Source organism: Lissotriton vulgaris, chromosome 12 (genome assembly GCF_964263255.1).
Source record: "Lissotriton vulgaris chromosome 12, aLisVul1.2, whole genome shotgun sequence".
NCBI classification, from domain to species: Eukaryota; Metazoa; Chordata; class Amphibia; order Caudata; family Salamandridae; genus Lissotriton; species Lissotriton vulgaris.
The window spans coordinates 266,533,980-266,558,323 of NC_141700.1; the positions used below are offsets into that span (position 1 = coordinate 266,533,980).

General features: G+C 43.6%; 1 protein-coding gene across 1 annotated transcript in view; it reads right to left on the reverse strand.

The window, feature by feature from the left end:
- Positions 1-24,344, reverse strand: part of INSRR (insulin receptor related receptor) — a 736,218-nt gene that overhangs the window by 326,939 nt on the left and 384,935 nt on the right. Inside the window, exons 3-4 of the mRNA XM_086945015.1 lie at positions 22,498-22,810; positions 4,171-4,313 (exon numbers count right to left, since the gene is read on the reverse strand). Of these exons, the coding sequence (XP_086801141.1) occupies positions 4,171-4,313; positions 22,498-22,810 (456 nt within the window). The remainder of the gene's footprint in view (positions 1-4,170; positions 4,314-22,497; positions 22,811-24,344) is intronic.

The window sequence follows — 24,344 nt, forward strand, 5'->3', positions numbered from 1 at the left end:
ATTTTTGTTTGCTGTATTATCTCTTTTCCATGTGCTACATGTTTTTTTTTTATTGACTGTAATTGTTGGATTTATTCAATATGTATGTTTGAACTCTACATTCCTTGCATAAAATGGGGTAAAAAACTAATAATAATATTTTTTTTAAAACATTGACATATAGGTATCAGAGATATTTCCGTGCAGACAAAATAAAAAACAGCAATGCAATATTTCAAACATTTAGAAGAAGCAATAATAACTCAGGCAGTACATAGCACGCTTCAGCAGAACCAAATTTATTTAGAACACATATAAATTCTGACATCAATTACATAGTGTATAGTGAGAGAGAAAGTGGTAGCAGTCCCAAAGTGTGTAGTCAGCCAAGACGAAGGAGAAATTGAAGGAAGTGAAAAAAATGGAAATAAGCCAAAGAAGTGATTGGCTAATATACATGTGAGTCACGAAATTCAGGTACAAACGGTCATGGATACAATGGTGCAATAATTGTATCTACAAAAGCAAGACACTTTGTCTCTATACTTTTGTCGACGGCGTTTCGACCGTTTTAGAATAATAGGGTCTCATCAGTTCTGACGATAACAGGGGTTGGCTTCATGGAAAGTCTCAGGCAATAAGAGAGTTGGGGGACTTCAAAAGAATGTCCCCCAAGTAATTGGGATGTCTCCCAACCCTCTTATTGCCAGAGACTTTCCATGAAGCCAACCCCTGTTTTTTTTTTAAGCACTGTTGTAGGCGGGGTGTGAGGGGTAGTTGGGTGCAGTGCGGCATGAGGCGATTAAGTGGTGGCAAAACTTAAACACTGAAGACCGATGTAAAAAAAAAAGTAGTGTTGTGAGTGGGGTTCGGGTTTCGGCACTAAGAGATTAAGTGGTGGCAATGTTTAATAAACAAAAAAGACGGGTAAACAGCATGGCAAATGAAGCGTTGGCTGCAAACACTTAACACTAGCAGAGGCATACCAAAAATATAGACAGGGTGCTCTCAAAGTATCCTAAATAACCCAGAGAGTAAGTGTGCATGTAACCGGGGCAGTCCTCGTGGGAGGATACAAAGCCCAAAGGGTGGGACTACTAAGCCTATTCACTAATCAAAAGCCAGCATTTACATAGGACAGTAAGAAGAGCCAATTAAAAAGATAGGCGGATCTTAAAGCCCATATTGTAGGAACAGCATGTTTTGAAGAGACAACACATGCACAGCCTAGGTAAAACCTAAAAATGAATGCTAAGATTTATACACAATCTGGCATTTGAGGACCATCTCATGGCCCTCCCAGAACCACAAAACAGGCACAAATGTCTGGTATTTTCTGATAAAGGTGGCATTAGTCCAGTCTTGGTTCGCCTCAAATAGAGTGATTCACACAAGATGCTCACAGTCAGAGTCACCTGCTTAGAACCATTACCCAGATTCACATCTTGGCCATCAACAGGTGGGTACACCACAGTATGTGCGCCTAATGCTTCTGAGACAATGGAAGGGGAACTGCAAGATTCCCTACCTCACATAATAGATACAGCAAACCCCTCATGTAACAGATGCAGCTGTCTATAAACAGTTAAACAGTATAAAAGTTTCTTTCCTTCACAGAGCAAGTACAACACAGCAGCTTGAGTGCAAGTGTCACTCTCTCACAGATGTATTACACATTACCTGCAGTTTTAGCATCCAATCCTCACAAAAATGTACACAAGGTTGAATGATGATCAGTGTGTAAGTGGATGGAGGAGTAGGTGGTAGGCTGATGGAATTAGATGGTAGGTAGTTGTGGGAGTCAGAGGCTTGATGGCTCAATAATTAATGTTCATTTGAATATTGAATTTGTTTGGATGAAGAGGTGGATGAGTAGATGTATTTGGATGGAGCATGCATGTGAAAAGAAGAGGTCAGTGGATTGATGGGTATTTGTGCAAAGGTGTGATGGTCAGTTTGTGTGTTTAAGGCAGGATTAATGGTTCAATCAAAACCACACTAGGGATCCAAGGGAGACAATCCCGAAAGAGAACGTATCACTCCATGTCTATATGCGAAACTCACAAAAGATATGCTCGACTTCAACCGGGGGTTGTAAATAGGATTAATGGTTACTTTGTGTATGAGGAATATATGTATGTCTTTGGTGTGTGGGTGGAGTTATGTGTGGGCAGATCATTTTTGCAGACATACGTGCAGATGGGCCCATGTACTTGATGCTGCTGTGCTTAGAGCTGCTCTCCTTGGCAATTAGTGGGCTGTAAAAAGGGCTTGTGAACATTCAGGGCACTCAGATCTGCTGGTAGGGCAACAAAGCACTATAAATCACTGTGATGGGATAGCACCTCCACCTAATACCATTGGGAAACATAATACTACAAAATGACTGTGGTGTTGGCTTTTCTGACACAAATCAGTGTTACAAGATTCTGAAAGTGACAAACTTGATGTCCTGCATATGAAGCTGTGACTCTGACACTGCTGCTTTTAAACAACATAAAGAGGGACGGTTTGCCTGTTTCCCACTCAGAGAAGAGTGGGGAGGTCCAGCATAAATGAGGCCTCAAAGTACTTTATACAACAAAGGGTTTTACGCTGTTCCTCTATCAAAAGTGCTGGTTGGAATCACAAGTGAATTGGTCCCACTGTACTCTAGAGATAGCATAGGTGGGGATCCATTTGTTGGATCATAATGCCCTCACACACCCTTGCAGGTGTCATGCTTCATCTTCTGGGCTGCTCCTCATTGGGTCGGCGGTGCAATACCCAACGGGCTCCCTAAAAAGGGGCTCTTTGTCGGAGATATTCTATCCAACTGCCGTTTGGTGAAGTGTGGGTGTGGGGCCTGGACTGTGTAGATGCTGTGTTGTGATCTAAAATAGGACTGGGAGTACCTAGAAGGACACATTTTATTCTGGTGGTTTCCTGTCCTAATTAAAAAACAGTATACAAGGCACTAGCCCTAAAAGTTTCCGTACGTGATCGTGTCCTTGTTTAAAATACGTGGGTCAACATGTTTCTCGTTACAGGTGTATTACCCTGCGATTCTTCGGGACCTTACAAAAAGAAAGCTATCTACAGTTAATGGTAATTGGCATAAAGTATCACATATTCGGGTAAAGCTTTCACCCAACAGTTACCTTTAACCTGCCTGGATCCACTAATTGTGGTCCCCAGGTTTCAACAGTGCCCGGTGGATCCACGTACAAGGCTTTGCTCCTGTAAATGGGATGCTGCATTGTTCGCATGTCCTCTGACCTGCCCTCATCCATCGGGTCCGGTTTTAAGGCAGAGACAGTGCAGAAAAGCTAGTAACTTAATGAATAGAAGTGAGCCAAAATAAAGGAATAACATGCAGTAGCAATGAAAATAACAGGTTGATGTGCACATTTCAAGAAGTGAGCTATCTCATAATGAGGTAATAAATGCAGTGGAACTAAAAATATCCAAGTGAGCAGTTATCACAACACTCTTCACTGACAGTGCTTCTGAATAGCATTGAATGAAGAGCTATAAGAACTAATCATTTGTATACTAAGACACTGAGAATACAGTACCTGCACATGTTTGCAATGGGATTCTCAGCATAGGGCAGCATAATGCATGGAACTGAAGAACCAACTATAACTGCTGAAGCATTGTGCCCCAGTGCCTGATCATCACACACATGGCCTGACAGGGGCACAAATTTCCAAACCTTTGACGATTTGATCATCCTGCCAAAAGTGCATTGAATGGCAGGAGGGGGACCTTATGCACTGCTGCCAATTTTAAATCAGACAAATGCCCTGAGCCCTACCTGTACATCTCTCAGATTCTTCTAGGTGCACTCAGCCTTCCAAGTCAACATTAATTTCATCCAACAATTGTGATGAGACATCAGGACACAACTGGCACTATAACCCACCTAAGATAAAATGTGGGTGTGTTCCACTGCATACACCCCCAATGAGGCTACACCACTGTTTTCTAGGTGTGTAGAACTATTGGTAAAAGGACAAGTTGCACAATAGGACAACCTAGTTTGGAGTTTATGATGAACATGCCACAGAATTTGGCCTGTAACAATACAAAAAGATTTCTGTACACAAACCTTTAGCTATTACACAGATTGGTGGTGCACTATTTTGGGAGGGAGAAGCTTCCTTAAATGAAAGACAGGTATACAAGAAATGCATTGCGGATACTCACAGCCTCGACGGATGTTCAAAATTAGACTGCCTTCAATGTATGTGCAGCCTGCTAGAGACTGTGCCACTTGAATTGAATCAATGGTCTTGATGCCAACTTTGCACACCTTTGGACAGCGACCCTCACACTTGTGGCAAAAGATGCTGCAGATAATAGGACAAAATATAGCAGAGATATTTTTTAACTTCATAGCCTCAAAAAGTTCAGAAAAGCCTATGTTGCCATGGTACAGACAATAATCTAGTGATGGTAATACGTGAGCACTCTCTCAAAAAAGATCAGCACAACTGAAAGAAGGGCATGTTGTGAGGGCACATCCTCGCAAGCAGGCAGACTGTAAGTATCAACCTGTCTAATGGTGTAGATCATAGCGCTCCAATGAGTTGTTCAGGAGATACTGGTGTAGCGAGGTCATAGAATTAACTGCAGACTTTGCTAAGTTAGCATTAGTTTGTTTATGCACGGCAGCCATCTTGCCGCTTTTGCGCACGTTAGTACATGGCTTTATTCTTGTGGATAAACTGCTGATGCATTTGTGCATGAGAACTGTCTGTCCTTCATACATTTTTCTGTACACCGTACTCCTAGTCGTTACAGCGTGTCAAGGTGGAAAAACAATGTATGCTGTTGATTCACTTTGGGCAGTCCTGCGCCGATAGACACAAAATAGAACACAGCTGCACTACTGAAAGTTGAGTGTTTTTAATGTGGCATTGCATGCATGAAAAGGCACTTGGAGAGATTCATTCCAACAAAGAAGAGCTGTGTTTGTCCTGAGATGTGATTCCTTGCATCTAAACTTAGAGGTATGGGGTTCCCCTGACAAAGCCTTGAGGTCTTCTATAATTATAATAAAGTAGCTTGAAGCAAGGGGAGGGTGGTAAGGCCTGTAGCCCTGTTTCCACTATCATTATAAAACAATCGCCCCGTTTGTGCTTTATGGAATTGTAACCATGCTGATTATATTGTTCTTATGCATTTTGCTGCTTGTGTTGGCTAGTACACTGCATTGTAGAGCACGTTAGTTAAAATAAACATTTTAAACTATACTGTGTCTGTTTACTCACGTTGTGGACAAATATGAGTGTTTGAATGAAAGAGTGTTCTTCTTTCCGCGATTCCTGAGAGGGACGTAGTGACATGTTCTAGGATGTATAATCATTGGTAGCTTGGCTGTAGTACGGAGAACAAATGAGACACTATAGCTAGTCGGATTGGGGTTCTGGATACTGAGGTGGATTTCTAGTACACCAATACACACCGGGGTCCTGGTTTTCTGCACATAGTTCTGTGTATGTGCAGAATCCCTGCAACATGGCGCACCTAACGTTTGGTCTGGTTCTTATTTACGAGGCACTCGAGTAGTACTGGTGCTTGTCCACAATACCCTCACTTCTGTTTTCCTATAAACAGTTGTGACGGCATAACCTACCTATATTGATTTTTTTACAGGTCTTTTCAAGCTTGATATAAATAAACAGTTTTAGTTTGAATTACTACCCTAATATTGCGCTGCCACGCATTAGGTTGTTCATCCTTTATAGTTGTTAGGATTGAAGTCGATATTGCAGCTCATAGCCGCACACCGCTCCATCGTCTTTTGCAAGCATATGGCGTGCCAGATGCGGGTGTCTATCTTATTTTTGTGGTGGGAGCTGATCCAGCTTATCACTTTGAGGTGCTTTATTCTTAGGTGACTTTCCCGGCAGTGAATGGAGATGATAACTTGTTCCATGTATACACTCACACTGCAACACCTAATGTTTATCGGCCTTATAGGACTCTTGAGGTTCAGATTTTGGCGTGGCAACACCGTATTTGGTTTAATGGCGCCCTTCCCCACACAGTGACTCCAGTCCATTTAGGCCCTTTATCAATTCCCGGGGCCAGTTTTGTCCGGGCACACACCACATCCACGTTATTTGGCAGTCAGAGTGGAAGAACTTTGTGTATTGCACGGCTCATTGATTGAGGTTCACCGAGCACTTGTGCAATACGTTTCACACAATCTCCAGGTGGGAGCACCTAGGCTTGCTGCACAATCAGCTGGACCTGCCGGGATGTCGATTAGTCCGGTCATGGTCAATTCGGTTATAGGCAAACAACCCCAAAATAAGGATGATTTACCTTACTGGCTTACTGAGAAATTTGACCAGCTGGAAGCGGTATTTCCAAACACCCTCCTGTGGAAAAACACAGCATTTTAACTATTAGTTTGTAGAAAGACTTAATACCCGAGGTAACCTATTGTGAAAATTGGGGTAAAGTGTTTGTGGCAGTGTACCCAAAATGTTTTGGCACACCATCAATGACAGTGCTCCCCTCCGTGATTATGCGTCTTCAGGATGAGCACGGACCGGAGACGGCTGTGGAATTGGGGATGAGGTTGGTTGGAGTGTTCGATGTAGTTGCTGATCTGATCCTTGCAAATGTCAAGGGAGATGCAGTCAACTTTCAAGTGTCTAATGCCTTAAGCCTTGTCCCGGAAAGTGAGAAACCCAGCACTTTACCAAAAATCATTGCAAATGCCTATTAGATGATTGGCTGCAAAAGTTTGGGTGTTAAGACTTTTGCTAAAATACCAGCGCAACCACAAACACAGACGGCACAGTCCGCTAAGGATGACCGTCCATCTTTTCCAAAGAAAAATTGGAAAAATAAAAAACAGGGACAGCAACAGCAGAAACAGGGGTCACGTGCCACGTCACCGGCACCCGAGTCTTCTGAGCGCACTTATGATTTGCGCAACCGCGCGAGAATTCGGTCTCTTGGCAGATTTCAGATTCCTGATCAGCGTTCTCCTCGTTCTTTACAGTACACATCAGGCTCACAGGCTGGCGGCAGGAAATACCAAGAGCGTGGAAGAGGTCGAGGTGCCCTCAAGGACGTGAACAACCTCGTCCAACTGACAGAAAAGGGAAACGGAACGATTTTCCTTGTCAGTGCCCACAGTTTCAGAAAAAGAAAGTTGCTGCTTTAACAGCAAGATATGCCACAGACGGTGAGGACATGGCTCCAGAACCTAACATGGGAAGTAACACTGCTAGACAGAGCAGCATAGGTTACCATAGTGCGGCAAGCACTGCGTTCATGTCTGTAGGCGACAGCAACTGAAACGTTCATCACAGTTGAAACTGCCGACACCCGAGTGGCTCCCCCTGACAGATTATATGACATAGTCCTTATGATTGAAGGTGACATACAACATGTAAATAAAGGGGTCTGATGGGAAAATCTGACTTCTTATGACATTTTGTTGGCAGAGACAGATTGGCTCCTACTTTTGTTCCTGCAGCTCCGAGAGGGGAGAAAGTAATACTCCCGAGTTTTTCACGTAACGTCTCCAAGGAGCACGCAGAGGCTTTTAAAGAAGAGTGGGCTTTGGTGCTTACACCTGCGCTGTACTATACTCAGGTGGGATGGGATAAAGATTATCCCCCGCATGAGATACCATTTCGGTCCATGCCACAGTCATAACCTCAGTATCCCATCCGTCGGGAGCTAAAAGCTCCAGTTTCGGAAATTCTGGCTCAATCAGAATATCAAGGAGTAATTGAGACATATGTGTCACCGATATATAACCCTCTGTTTACCGTAACCAAACCCGATGGGTCGTAAAGCCTAATTTTGGATTATCAGCATTTAAATTCTCATTGTCGCCCCTGTGCGGCTCAGAACACCCATAGTTCTTCTCTAGTGGACAGTACAGTTCGTAAAAACTATAAAACTACCCTTGATATTTCCAACGGCTTTTTCAGTCACAATTTGTCGCCTGAAAGCAGTCAATGGACCGCCTTGATGCGTACTCGTACGTTGATGATATTTATCTCCCGGATAACGAATTATGGCCGCATATGTGTCGAGTGGACATCATCATAATTTTGTTTGCGAACTACGGCTATAAGTTTAACTTTGCTAAATCACGCATTGCAGAATATACAGTGTTGTTCTTGGGCTACGAGCTCTATAATGAAGGTAGAGGCTTGGTGCCTCACTTCCTGGAGAAATGGGCACATTTGTGACCTCCTACAACCCTGAAAAAACAACAATCTTTGCTGGGATTTTTAAACTTTGGTTGAACCTATATTCCTGAGTATGCCCAGCATATCAAACCATTGTATGCTGTGATACAACCTACCTTTTCAGAAGCCTGCTGGCTTCCGGAACATGCAATCCTGCAATCTTTGCAGTCTGATCTTTTTGAATCTAAATACTGTTGACACTTGATAACCACAATAACCTGGTGATGTGATACGTATTGTGCCAGGCGCTGTGGGTTTCACATACTTGACATTTAATGAGGGCGACACGGTGCCTATTGCTTGCAAGTCACATTTGTACACTGCGGCTGAGCTGCAGTTTTCCACTGTTGAAAAAATCTTGACAGCTGTCCAGATGGCGATCCTGAAGAAACGCACCCTGGCACAAGGGAAGCGCATTTTGGTTGTGACACCATATCCTGCTCTAGAAGCAGTGACAAAAGCAAGTGTACCTAACTCAAAGGCTTTGCATCCACGTTGGATACAATGGGCGACTTCATTGACATCTTTGGATGTCACCTTCATCTTCGACTCCTCCCTGCAAACACATGAGTTTTTACAGTATGAATTTGTTCATCCTGCTCCTATGTCTATGCGTCCGTTGGAGGAGTACCATTGTATCATTTACACTGATGGTTCAGCGCAACTGGGGACGGAGTCAAAGCATTCTTATTCGGCAGCATGCGCAATTGTGGCTGGTGCATTAGTGAACGGAGAGTTCAAATCGAGTTTTGTACACACTCAGGCACTAGGGGACTGTACCGCCCACTTATCTGAGCTGCGCGATTTGGTGCTGGCACTTGAGTTTGTAGATCTGAATGTAACTACTCTCATTGTAAGTGATTCTTACTACTGTGTTCAGTCTTTCAATGACAACTTACACTTTTGGTCTCAAAATGACTATTGTGATTCTAAAAGCAGCACAATTAGGCATTAAATGCTTTGGGTTTGAGTCGCAGATCTTAAAGAACATCTGCCTCTCACAAATGTAATTCCTACTCTTGCCCACCAACGTGTAGGAGTACACGCGGTTGGCAATAGTTAAGCTGATGAAGCGGCTAAATCAGCAGTAGTCACATTTACAGTTGCAGCGGTTACTAGAGCCATGAATAAGATTGATAATGACATCTTGGCAGCTATTTCTGTTACAGATAAGAGCGGCAATTACCCGCAGGGTTTCCCTTCCAGATACTCTTATCACTTAAGTCCTGATAAAGTTCCTTATGTGTGAATTAACGACGTTGGTGACAGGTTGATTCCCAACACGGACCGCAGACTTTCACTGATTACAGTCCCACACGAAGGCTTGGCTTCGGCCCACGCTGGAATGTCTGCAACTGTTTCTATCTTACAGCAGCATTTCTGGTGGCGTGGGTTGTATAAACAAACCCATTATTATGGGCTTTCATGTGACATTTTCAAACTGATTAAGCCGTCTACAGTAACACGACCACCACAAACACCGCTGTGTATTTCTAATGGACCTTATGGGTGTGTTTGTTTATATCACTGCGGTCCATTTTCTTCAGATACTGCCTATAAATTCATCTTAGTTGCAGTTGATTCGTACAGATGTTTTCTTTGGGTGTTTCCACAACGAGTTGCTGACGCTCAAACTGTCATCAGGGATCTGCGTGTCTTTGTGGGAATTTTTGCATGTGGCACTTTCCATTCTGACCAGGGACCTGCATTCACCTCAAAGGTGTACAAGGAGGCTATGTGGTCTTTGGGAGTACAGGTCAAATTTTCGTCTCCATACAGACCTGAGGGTAATTCAGTTGTAGAGCAAATAAACCGTGACTTAAAGCAATACTTGACAATTAGGGTCCTAGGTACTGGTATTAACTGGTTCGCCCATTTAAATAGAGTAAAACGTGCACTAAATAATCATGCCTAGAATATCTCTGGGTGGGCGGACCCCATACGAAATGCTCTTTGGCATGAAAATGTTTGTGCCAGACCTCAATGGTCTAGAAATTGCGGCCTCTGCCGCAGCCTTTGACGTAGATAATCATTCTGCTATATTACAGAAGCTACAAGAGACCCGGGACACTCTTGCAAAGGAACATTTGCCCTCAGCCACTGATGCAGCACTGCAAATTCCGGTAGTCGGCTTGTTACCCAAAGTCGGAGTCCTGGTCCAAGAAAAGGTGGAAAACAAAGAAGAGTTTGGCCCCTCTTATCGTGCACCTGTCCCAGTGCTTGGCGTGAAGGGAACTCGTACAGTCATTTTATTACCACTTCCTGGCGAAAAGACAACAGAAACGTCTCTGTGGACAATATCAAGTTACAACATCTGGCCAATCCTGAATAGTATAACACCAATGTCTTCATGTACGGTGATTTCCAGGAATCTAGTGTTGGGTGCTTCTGACACCGCGCAGCCTGATACTGCCATAGGAATGGACTCCGTCAATAACCCTTTGCTAAACCTCCCTACTTCCGGTCTAAATGAAGAAAATGAGTATACTTATCCTGCAACCGAGACTTCACCTGCGTTGCAGCCTGATACCCTTCATCAGTCATGTTCCTCTTTTGACTCTGACTCTACATTATCAGTACCTCCCTCCAAAATCTCAATTTTTGTGGCCTGGTTTAAACAAACTTATTTGATTCCGCCTTGGACATACATTTGGTTAGTCCTTTTTGCCATTTTTCTTTTCATGTCAATTGGATTTGTGACATTCTTTTTCCTCCTCATAAATAGTCACTACATACCTGAACGCTCTGCTGTGAAACTGGTTGATGGAACTTTGGCCCCGCATTCATCTTCTCACATCATGAAAAGGGACCTGACTTCTGTCAACATATTCGCCTGGCCAGTTGCGGAGAGCATAGTTTGGGGTGCAGTGGATTTTCAGATTCATGGCCCTACAGAGATAATTAACGTGCCAAATGTACTTCATGTTTCCATGGGTGATTTAGTGAAGCACAATATACGATCTGATGATTGGGATGTACATGCTATACAATCTCGGTTTTCAGATTTGAAGCACTATACTGCTTTTGATGCTGATGATTTGTAATTGAATACTGCAAATGATGCTGATATGTTTTGCTACCAGCATTATGGCCATCATTTCCTGCATAAAGCTAATACATTTAGAAATGTTTTTAATTTCACACAGTGGGAACATTGCCCGGCTCCATTGGAGTGTAGCTCCAAAACGTTTTAGAAAAAATGTACATATTTTACAGATTTTGATAAATCCAAACCATAATCCTTTTATTTTAAATTAAATGTTTCGTCAAATTCGAAAGTGATGCTCACACACACACACCAAATTAGTGCATTACCAATCCTTTATTAATGATTTGTCGGTGGGTGGCTATGATCTGTGGAAGACCACAATTGATCTTAAATCGGTCTGGGGTTCCAGACCCTGGCAGGTACGAGACACTGAAGCTTTACATCGCGTGTGCTTCATTCCTACTCAAATTTTATTTTTGAATGATTCAGTCGATCAGACTACGTGTTTTGGATTGGCTACTTTAAAGCAAATGAATGCCCCTGCCATTCCCACTTTGGCTGCATATCTGAACTGGACAAATCATACTGAATAAGAAGAAACACACCATTGAGGAGCAATCCTGGACGCAATTATTTCCGAAAACAACGCAATCTCCATTGACCACATCATTCCCGTAGACTGGTCAGACCACCACAACATTCTCTTCCACATCAAACAAATGGTCCAAACTCAAACCCTCAAGCAGGAACCCCCAAAATGGGTCAGGGACGAAGCTCAGATCCCTCAGTCTGACCTAGAAGAAAGAATAAGTTCGCTCCTCCCTAGCTCGACTGATTTCCTCTCAACTACTGAACTTACCTCTCTCTACAAGATCAATCTGACACTCACCCTGGACCACCTTGCCCCCTGAAATAAACAAAAAACAAGATTATCCCTTCTAGATCATGGTTCACCACTGACATCAATGAAGAAAGAAGACAGCTCAGAGCCTCAGAAAGAATATGGAGGAACAATCCCTCCACCCGCCATCGCGAACAACTCAATGAAGTCCGCAGGAACTACAAAAAGCACATTAAGAATAAAAAGACAGCTTTCTTCTGTTCTGCCCTAAACACAGCTAAAAACCGTCCCAAAGACATCTTCAATATCATCAGGAATCAAACATCCAAGCCTACGTCCTCTTCAATATTGGCATCCAAAGGACAATGCGACAACTTTGTCGCCTTTTTCAACGACAAAATCGCCAAGATCGACCTCTCGCTTGGCTCAAATCTCTACCCCGCCATTGAGATCAAGGCGCACGAAATTAAGGATAGTGCCTCCGTGAACCCCCCTAAACACTCGTCCTCCTTCATCCCCATTCAGGAAGCTGAAATAGTCAACTAATCTCTTCTGCTAAACCCTCATCTCATGCTCAAGACCAGCTGCCCCCGCATCTGGCCAAAGACCTGAAGCTCACCCTAGCCCCGATATGGTGTAAGATCATAAACAGCTCTCTGAGCTCTGAAATTGTACCAGACTGCCTCAAAGTAGGCCAAGTTACATCACTACAGAAAAAACAGGACTTGAAACTGAGGATATGAACAACTTTAGACCGGTTTCAAATTGACCCCTCATTTCCAAAATCCTGGAAAGATGTGTACTCCCTCAGCTGACCCAACACCTGGATAACATCAATCTCCTAGACCCCCATCAATTGGGCTTCAGAAAAGGCTGTAGCACCGAAACAGCAATCATGAATGTCCTAGACGATATACACGAGTCACTGGATTCGGATCAATGCTGCCTTCTCATCCTCCTAGACCTATCGGCCACGTTCGATACAGTTGACCACTCTCTGCTCCTCTAGGACCTCCAAGAAAGGGCCGGACTTGAAGAGACAGTCCTACACTGGTTCTCCTCCTTCCTTCACAACCGCTCACAAAGGATAAAAATCAAAAACTTTGAGTCTGACCTCCAACCAGCCACTAGAGGTGTCCCTCAAGGGTCAGTGCTTTCCCCTCAACTTTCAACATCTACATGGAACCCCTTACCTCACTACTTAGGAATTCTAACATCCCTTTCCACCTATACGCAGCTTTATCTTGAAACCACCTCCATCTACGACATCCAGAGACTTAATGACACGCTCAAAGAGGCTCAACATTGGCTCAGAATCAACCACCTAAAATTCAATCAAGAGAAAACGGAAGTACTTCTCATCTCCAACAGAGACGAAAACTCCCAAATTGAAGAATGGCTGAAAGTCATTGATGCCCTTAATGGGACCCTCACCCCAGCGGACTCAGTAAAATCTCTAGGTATCACCCTAGACCCGAACTGAACATGAAAAAACACATTTCAAGATCTGCCAAAAGTGCTTTTCTCAACCTGAAATTACTGTACAAAATAAAACCCTTCCTTCCCCCTAAAGATCTCAAACAAGCCACGCAAGCACTGGTGCTCTCCAGAATTGACTATGGGATCGCAACCCTGACCGGAACAGCAAAATCTCACCTAGCATCTCTAAACTTAAAAATCCTTAAAAATCCTTAAGACTACAGTAACGCCATATATCTGGGAGCCCCGGAGGCCACCTTCCAGACCTTACAGAAAATCCAGAACGCCGCTGCCCGGATGCTTACGAACACCCCGGCCAGAACTTCTGCGAAACCCGCTTTGAAGAAACTGCACTGGCTGCCGATCAGGGAAAGAGTGGCATTCAAGGCCCTCTGCCTGGCTCACAAAGTGCTACACAACGAAGGCCCTCCAAATCTTAGGAACTGTATTACCCCCTACAGACCTACGAGAGCGCTCCGTTCGGACCACGAAAACCTCATTGTGGTTCCCAGAGTGAAAAAAGCCCGCTCAGGAGGTCGCCGCTTCTCGGTTCACACTGCAAAACTATGGAACGCGCTTCCTCTGAAACTCAGAACTGAGCGGAACCGCCTCCACTTTAGAAAATCGCTCAAAACTCTCCTCTTCCCATAACCCCTCCAACTCTTCAGCTCCCCTTCCCCTCCGGATCACGAGGTACAGCGCTGGGATACTCTTGGGTGACTACGCGCTCTATAAAAACCTTAAATAAATAAATAAATAAATAAAAACAACCTTCAATGCTGCAGCAAGAATGGTCACACGAACTAAGAAATTCGACCACATCACTCCTGCACTCAGGGAACCTAAATGGCTCCCAATTGAACTGCGAGCCAGCTTTAGAACAGCCTGCCTCACGCACAAAGCCCTACCAACAGGCAAACCGGAATACTTAGCCGCTAAACTCAAAAGAGCCGGCCAGTCCAGGAACCTCAGGAGCTCTAACACCCTATTACTCATCCCTCTGAAAGCTCGCAAGCAGAATACCGCAGCTAAATCTTTTGCTGGAAACGCCCCAAAAATCTGGAACTCCATCCCCCCCACATCAGAACAATCCCCTCCTTCCCGAAATTCAGGAACCTGCTCAAAGTCCTCTTCCTAGACCGCTCTCAAGCAAAAAGATAAGTTCCAAGGAAGCTCCTTTCAAGGTTCTCCATCTTACTGTATTCTCTTAACTGTGGACTCTGACAGTGACCCAGAAAACCTCTTGGTCTCCCATCCTGGTTAGGATAGGAGCCGATTAGACGCTTGCCCTGAATGAGCGACTTCCTACCTGCCCCATGCTCGTTCGCTCTCATATCTGATCTATACCCGGCTCGACCCGGCTCGACCCTGCATGGTCTATCATAATATCTGTATAGTATATCTGCACATAACTGTACATGCTGTAAAGCGCTCTGATACCCTTGGGTCCAGCTAGCGCTATATAAAACACCTAAAATAAAATAAATAAATAAAAATAAATGATTATTCCATTGATGACTTACAGTCCCTGCTCTAGAACGTTACTTTTAATATTTCTGCCTTAGACCCCGTAGGTTGGCTGGTCTGGCAAACAAGCTCGGACTCGTGCCAACTGCGTTTCCATGGCACGGCCCCTAGCTATACGCAGGATAGGCCTGATCCACTATTTTCTCATTCCCATTCGGTCACTACATACTCGGTTGGTAAATTATGTCAAAATGGGTTACAACACTTGACACTGTCCTCTGTGAAACAACATTTGTCGTTATTATCAGGTGACATTGATTTGACAGATTTTATAAAAGGCCTTGCTGGTGCTAGATCAAAATGATTTATTTACGCAACCTATAATGAAATATGGAAGCTGTCCCAAATTGAGGCTGCTTCCTGGCTAAGAGCCATAGACCAGGCTAATTTGGAAAAAACCCTTGCTGTTGTGGATAATAGTATTAACACACTTTCCTCCCCCATTTATAGATTGGACAGAATTGTTTCATCTGTTGTTCATATTCTGCAAGATGATGTGTCCGTTTTGTATCCTGGACAGAAGCAATTGCGTTCAGTTATGCAGTTTGTGTGGACTTTGCAGATTCTTAAGATGGGAAAGGTTCCTTGGAATTATTTGAACGCTACATCTTCTTTTATGCCGTTTAACTTAACAGACAAACAGCGATTTATATCCATGAAAGATGCTACATACATGCTTTTACACATTGAAAAATTGGAGCCTTTGCCCTTTTCTATAGCCAAAACTGAAGCTGCTGTCTGGCTCATCCATGGGGTAACAACCTTACCATTTACCATATTTAACTTTAGATCCTGTATGAAGCATAACCCCTTAGGCCGCTTTGAACCCCTGGGCAGTGCTTTCCTTCATGAGGTGTGGTTGTTACCATTCGCTTACAGATGCTTGCAGGATGAAAAAGAAGTTTAACTGGGGAATCATGTGATTCGACTAGAAGTCATTCACTTGTTTACAAAAATATACAGTTGCACGGAGCCTGTAACTTAACGGTTCCGAATCTCGCATGCATTCTGAAAGGTATTCCAGTGCCCAATATTACACCAACTTTCACTCTGCTAGCAAACGGTAGTTATCTGCTTTTAAATACTGATGAATGCTGAGGTATGCTTGCTGGCAGCCCTTACATTGTGACAGTCTTGCAACTTGTGGTTTGCTGTAAAAATGTACTGTTCCACCCCCACATGGGAGACTCGATAACTCAGTCTGGCCTTCCATTCTGACCTTGAGAGCGGACTTTGATAAGTTGAGCAGAATTAGAGCATCGTTGTCCCAAAAAGAAGTTTCTCTCACATCTGCACGTGAGACATTTGTCCTTCATGTGGCCAATACCTGATCTGAGGTTCAAGCCCTTCTTAATACTGACCTCCCACTGCATTTCGGTGCTTTGATTCATAACATTTTCAATGCATCTAATACTGCAGGCTTGGCCCATTTTTTTAAAGTTGTGAGCTCCGGCCTTGTGTCCACTATCCAAACTATTTTTGGTGTGATACCGGCATCTATTCATTCTATTTTTTCCAGCGTCTTTGGTGGGTTGCCATTATTACTTGCCTTGGCTGCTGGAGTACTAATACTAATTTGCCTGCTGCGCAATGGCTGCTTTTCCGGTGGTGCTGCACAGCCAAGACCGACTACAGATGCTTTGTAGCCGTATGCTTACATGCTATAATATTTTGCCCAGGGCCACACTCAGTGTGGCTTACGGATTGTCCTTTTGTTTTGCATATTACTCTTGCGTGCAACCTGTCTTCACTTGCTTGGAATGTTCATTTGAATTGGCATTGGACCTTTGCCTCTCCAATACGGTGTCTCCTGCTCCGGATTTTGATCTGCTGAGGAGTCCCTTAGTGTCCCATGAGCAAGAGTGTTCCGGTGTTGGGTCGGCTGCGTGTGGAGTTTTAGCACAGTGGGATATCGGTGCTGCGGCACAGGATTTCTTACAACGATGTTACATCAAGCACCACGCAAGTTGTTCGCTGATGGTGCTGGAGGCACCACTCTTGAGGAACGTGTTTGCTCTTTCAGTTTGCTTGAGTGGATGGCGTCTCTTTATATGACATAACAATGGCTTCCTATTGGAGGCTATTGCAACTTACTGATCATACTCTTTGATGGATTAACCTGGCTGACACCAATCATCTGCAGGTTTTTTTTTTTTGGCGGTTCCTTTTTTCTCTTTTATCTTTTGTTCATATCGTGAACATTCGAACCTTATTCAAAGGCCAATCTTTTTTTTTCTCTCTCCCTCCCATCGTCCCTAAAGTTACAGCCTAAATTCCAAATTGACTTTTTCGGCTGAAATCTCTATTCACTTCATGATCAGTGCAGGGATTCTGCACATACACAGAACTATGTACAGGAAACCAGGAAACCCACCTCAGTACCCAGAACTCCAATCTGACTAGCTATAGTGTCTCATTAGTTCTTGGTACTACAGCGAAGCTACCAATCATTAGACATCCTGGAACATGTCACTCCGTCCCTCTCAGGAATCGTGTGAAGAAGAACACTCTTTTGTTCAAACACTCATACTTGTCCACAACGTGAGTAAACAGAGACACAGTATAGTTTAAAATGTTTATTTTAATTAACGTGCTCTACAATGCAGTATACTAGCCATCAAAAGCAGCGAAATGCATAAGAACAATATAATCAGCATGGTTACAATTCCATAAAGCACAAACGGGGCAATCATTTTATAATGATAGTGGAAACAGGGCTAGAGCGCCCTACCACCCTCTCCGTGCTTCAAGCTAGTTTATTATAATTAGAGAAGACCTCTAGGCTTTGTCAGGGGGACCCCATTTCTCTAAGTTTAGATGCAAGGAATCCCATCTCAGGACAAGCACAGCTCTTCTTTGTTGGAATGAATTTTCTCCAAGTGCCTTTTCATGCATGCATATTAAAAGCACTCGACTTTCAGTATTGCAGCTGTGTTCTATGTTGTGTCTATGGGCGAGGGACTGACTAAAGTGAATCAACAGCATACATTGTTTTTTTACCTTGAACACGCTGTGCAGACTAGGAGTATGGTGTACAGCTGAAGGTGTGAAGGGCAGACAGTTATCATGCACAAATGCATCAGCAGTTTATTCACGAGAATAAAGCCATGTAGTAACGTGCGCAAAAGCGGCAAGATGGCTGCCAAGCATAAACAAACTAATACTAACTTACAAATGTCTGCAGTTAATTCTATGACCTCACTACACTGGTAGTTTTCCGTTTACCTATGAGCAGCTCCTGTATGTGTAGCCCAACCTGGTAAATGAAAAGCTTGTGGGCCCACTTCAAATACTTCATTTTGCAATACTGCAACTTGCATACTACAAATAATTGTATAAATCTCCAACTCCCCTGTCTTTTTGATGGGTAGATCTTCAACATTCAGAATTATACTTAGCAGTGAATGTGGAAGGAACCAGTAGGAGCGGCCCCAAAAAGGGGCATAACTTATTATTAATGGGAGTGGCCTAGAAATTAGTCAGGAGGGGTTTAAGAAGTAATAAGGAAGGAGGAATTTTGGGAGGGAGAGACACAACCACAAAAGCATAAGCCCATTACAATTCACAACCTGCACTTCTAAAGTTACTATAGCAATAAAGGACAGACGAAAATAGTAAATGTGCTCTAGTTCAGACCTAGTACTGGTACTGCAATAACCTTGCATATAAAGGCATAGACTTAAAACATAATTCCAAAGAAAATAATGTTAAAGAAAGCAACTTCTTTTTACATTTTAAGAATATATATACACACCTTTAATTAAATGGTAATCAATGATACATGAACAACATTTCAATATGTTATAATAAAAACCTTCCAATAACTTTTTAAATGTAAAAATAAATGTACATTTTCATAAAAAAACGAATTAATTTAATTTACATTGATTCTATAACTTTGTTTGTAATTTCTACAGTATAGATTAATATAAACAATTTACTTTAGGTGGGATTTAAAAAATATTTAAAAATATTTTTTCTTTCCTTTAATAAATTAATCAAATTATACACTTACTAAAAATTAAGTTACAAGTGCAGTGGAATTTTATATTTTGTTCCCTATTTAAAATATATTTTTATATAATTTACATTCATAGTTAACATAAAAAAATATTTCACTCCTCTTTTGCTAGTTAAATAAACTTTCAATTTTCCATATACTTTACTATAGAGAGAGATTGAAAATCTCCCTATAATAGAGGGAAAATTTCTGTGTCTCACTTTTAGGAAGCATTGGTTGAACTTGAAGTGCTGTGTATCGGACATGTTCAGCAGGATCGGACGGGGCATAGCTGGTTGCAGCCGTGGCCCGGGAGGTAGTGCGGTGGGGGTGGGTTTTGTAGTGGGGGCCAGTTTTGTCACTAGGGGCCGGTTTTGCAGCGATGCTGAAATATCGGCCCCCAGTACCAAAAGCAGCAGTGCTGGGGGCGGTTTTGTTACACAGCAGTGCTTGACACTTGGGCCCTACATCCCCTGGGGGGTGGGGAACAGTCTAACAAATTTGCCAGGGCTGCTTTTGGTTCCTAGTCCAGCCTTGATGTTCAGTATGCAACCAATTAACTAAAAAAGAAATACAGTTTCACCTATCAAGTTTTTATTTAATTAATTTTTTTATTGAAATTTTCATCATGTGCATACAAGTTATACTAGTGTCATAAAAACAATTGAACCTAAAGTAAACATCCCAGAATACAGTAATGCAGGATGAATAGCATTTTCAGAAAGCACATTTATAATGCAGATTCAGAGCAAGACTTTATATGGTTACATTCCAGAATAACAAACCGCTATTCAGCTGAAGTGGATTGCCAATCTTGATCAGATCTTAAATATTAGGATAAGGGGAGTCAATAGTCTTTTGGTCTGGCACCCATTGGTAGTTCTTCTTCATACGTGCTCAAGTTGTCTTTACAGTAGACAAGATCAGTTAACCAATGTTTCTTATTAGGCGACCCTCTTCCTCCCCACTACATGGATAAACGTCTTTTCGCCATCAATAATGCTATAATACAAAGTCTGCGTTTGACAGTTTTCATCTTTCCTACTATTCCCAGCAGGTAGACTTTCACTGTACAGTCTATTGATGTTTCCAATATTTGCCCTAAAGTCTCCACGACGTCCTCCCAATAGTTATAGATTTTGGAGCATCTCAACGCTAGGGGCCCCATTAGGATGACGGGCGGACATTGTCCGCCCGCCACCCTATCGTAGAACGGGACCGCCCGCCATAAGGGCGGGGGTCCCGTGGGGGGAATTAGGATGTGCCCGCCACAGTGGCGGGCACATCCTGTAGTTTTTGCATTGTGGTGGGCGGTGCACTCTGCACCCCCCGCCACAATGTAAAAAATGCTGTTTTGCATTTGCATATGCAAAGCGGCAGGCACCGCGCGGTGCCTGCCGCTTTGCATATGCAAATGTGGGGGGGGACCATAGGTACCCCCCATGTGCCCCCCAGACAGTGGCGCCAACCTGGGGGCCCTGCAGGGGGCCCCCGCAGCAATCACCGCATCCATTGGACACCGCCACCATATTAATCTATTACCGCCGCGGTCGCAAGCCGACCGCGGCTGTAAAGTGGCGGACGGTCTTTCTGTCCGCCGCTGTCCCCTCCGCCATCCTAATCAGGCGGAGGGGAACACAAGAGTGGTTGTCGGGCGGATTGCCTCCGCCTGGGTGGCGGTGGCCACCGCCACCCTGGCGGAGGCAATCCGTCCGATATCGTAATGGGGCCCTAAGTGTATGCAGTCTGCATTTTCTTCTCCACAGCGTACACAGTTTTAGCATCTACCCTTAATCCACATTTAAGTGGGGAGTGGTATATTTAATGTAGATATTTATAGTGTATGAGGCGGAGGTTCCCATTTAGTGAAAGCAGGGTTGTTGGTGTGCAGCTAGTTTGCCATTCTTCCTCCTGAAGTGGTGTCATTATTTGGGAACTCCATCGGTCTCTAGCTTTGTTAGTGTTTCCTGCGATTTTGTCTTGTAATAAACTATATAGCTTGGAGACCATGTGGGCATTATTTGGGCTGGTAATGATCATTTGTAGCGTCGCCAATGTCGGTGGTTCAGCTGGCAATGTGGCATACAGATCCTTGATAGCCCCCCTGAGTCTGTGGAATGTGAATTTGAAAAGCAATGTTTGATTATTTATGTAAGTGAGATCTGCTTCCTCAATGAAGTGACCGTCTATATATAAATCCCCCATAGTAGTTATTCCGACATGTTGTAGTATTGAGACACCTTTTCCAGTGTGTGTTACTATCAGTGCAGGGTGGTGCTGAAGGGGTAGAGCTTGCGCATATAAAGGCAGTTTCTGCGTCAGTTTCCCCATACGTTGCCATGTTGTGTTCGTAGTTCGTAGTTTTTATGGTGTTTATTTCAGTTCTGCTGATATGTGGGTGTGAATGTGGCAGAATACATCTAAGTGGGATTGGATTAGCATCCCCACTTTCCACTGCTGTATGTGGCAGGTACCTTATCGGGAAGAACCAATAGTGCGCATATTGCGCTTGTGCACATAGATAGTATAGTAAAAGGTCTGGTACAGCAAATCCCCCCTTGATGTACGGCAGTGTCAACGTGCATAGGTCTATTCGTGCTGTCTTCCCGGCCAACATAAGGTGATTTACACCTCTTGAATACTGTTGCTGGAGGAGAAATATCCACAGGTAAATAAGTATAGTTTTCTATTCCTTACGCCACATATGCATCTATAGACCAGAGCATTATTGTTTTGGCATAGCTGAGGGTCACGTGCCCCAAAAAATATACTTCTGGCTACGGGCCAGCCTACACAGCCAACTATCGGGCATCAACAACTATTACTATGTTCTTTCCTTGATTGAAGTAAACCAATACAGTTTTACTGAGGAGACTGGCTTGGTCTATACTACTCACATCCCTACTAATCTGGATATTCGTAGAGGGTTTGTAGAGGTGGAGCGAGTGTCTGAATTAGCAAATTGATCACTCACTCTGGCAGAAAATCATAAAATGATATTGATATCAGATGTTTGAATTTCATGTTCTCACTGTATGCAATTCACCATGCATGAGTTTGACAGGCACCGAATTCTGCTATTTGTAATTTGTAATTTATATTTATATAGCGCGTTATCACCAACGGTCTCTAAGTGCTATGAAGAATTGCATTTTATTATGATACTTACAGGTATGTTTCTTTGTTGTTGAGCACTAGAACTTTGTAAAGTGATTTGAAACAGGTTATGCAGGAAAGGGGTCTACACAGCCAACATTCAAACCTCATGGAAAGCAGACGTACAGTTTCACAGTGTTCAGGCATACTGCTGTGGTTAATTTTACACCTAGGGCTTACAGTGGAAATTGCTTCCTGTCGAGACAGAACCGATCATAGCCTTCCATAAGGTCAAACATTAGAAGAGATTGTTGCCTTCAGACGTCTAATACAAGTCATAATCTCCATGTTAAGGGAAGGTTGTTTTCCTTACCTGCTCTCATTTCTGGTAAATCCAGATGGGCATTCAGATAGGCATTTGCCCTGAAAGATGACAAACTTGGAGGAATCACGGGGGTTCTCCGTCACCTTGCGCAGACTGGCACAGTACTCAGGAGTCACGCAACGCCATCCCTCATATTCGTATGTCTGTGCCGGGCACGAGTGGAGACAATGCCCGTTGAAGAAGAAGTGGCGGCATGAAACGCAGGCCCTGCTGTCCATTGGCTGGCTGCATCCTCCCAAGCACTCGTGGTGACAGCACTCCCCATTGGTGGTGCAGGCGATCCCAGGGCCACAATTACATACTGTGGAAAAACAACAAGCAACATATTATATTTATCGTATGGAATGGCAACATAAAGAAAGATTGACCTAGAGAGAAAGGGATAAAGTTTAACTGTACCACAGTAAGAATGGTTAGAGGGGTATTCATGGGGTGCAGAAATCTTTATCTGAATTTGGGGCACAGGGATATGAAGTCTTCTTTTGCCTTACTCTTTGACCAGGCCGGCTTCACTACATTACAGAACCACTAACAGGAGTCACCACTTAGGAATTAGCTTGGTCTGGCCGCTCAATCATTGGCAGGGCAATGCTTCCTGAGCCCTTAATTCCTAGCTTGGCCTCATTAAATATCTAGGTGTCGCAAATTTTATTTTTAGTGACTCTCCATGTCAGTCTCTGAGATACTACAGTCATACTTGTCCTCGGGAGTAGCCGCTTTCATAATTAGTGAATGCTATTAATTAGGCAAGGGAACATCATCTTGGTCAGTGGGTGATCAATCATGGGAAGCAATTGTATGGATCAACAGATAATGCTCAAGAGAGTGAACTACATACAGATCAGATCAGGTGCCACTCTCTTCTTGTGTCCTATTGTCATTCTTTGCTTTCCTTGCTTTCAGATAAAAAATGGAAAATTGCTCCTGCCCTAAAATACTAAAAGATAATTGCAATATGCCATAAATACTTTCTACAATAATTTTCACTTCTTAAAATGGGATTCCTGCTCATACCATCACCTTCTGCTCCCACTTCATTTGGTTACACGACTACCTTTCGTGAAATCAGGTCTCTTCTCATATGTCTTATCTCTTAAGCACCTCTGCATTAGAGCATCTACAGTGAACAGGCCCTCTGATGATTCGACCTCATACTTGCATCCCTCCCCCTTGTCAGGGATCCCATGAAAGAGAACTTGCAGCCGCAGCCGATCCATTAGGGCCGTGGAGAGCCGCCCCGCCACCACCAGAAAATACATAGACAATAAAACGGGTTTTAAACCGGTTTTATTTTAATCCCCTGAACACGACCCCAGGAATCTGAAGAGTTGTGGGGGCGGATCCAGGGGATGATACTGCTGGCGGGGGAGTCGTGGGCTCCCTTCCCTGTGCATGACGGTTTGGCCGACCATCTCAGGTTGGCCAAACTCTTAAGCGCAGTGAAGCTCTCTGCAGCCCCAGCTGTGTTGCTGGGGCTGGAGAGAGCAGGTACATGTCTGCCAGGGAGCGCAAGTTGCCAGTGCTCAGGCCACTCCTAATATTGTTTTCATGCAGCGTTATGAATGGCCGCAGTGCAGTCTGGGAGCCTGTGCCCAGAAGAAGAAGCCTGAAGGAGCATGATGTGCAAGGTGGCCTTAACGTTTGGGTAAGTTTAAAAAAAAAATGTTTCCTCACCCCCTTCCCACCTCCCTCCTCTGGTCCAGCCCGCCCTCCACTTAGCAGGGGCGGGCCGCTACTGAGAACTTTACCCCTCATTGTTTTTAGCTACATTTATTCAACACATACCTTCACCTCCTGACTTCCTCCATCAAAAGGACAGCATCTCCTCTCCTACA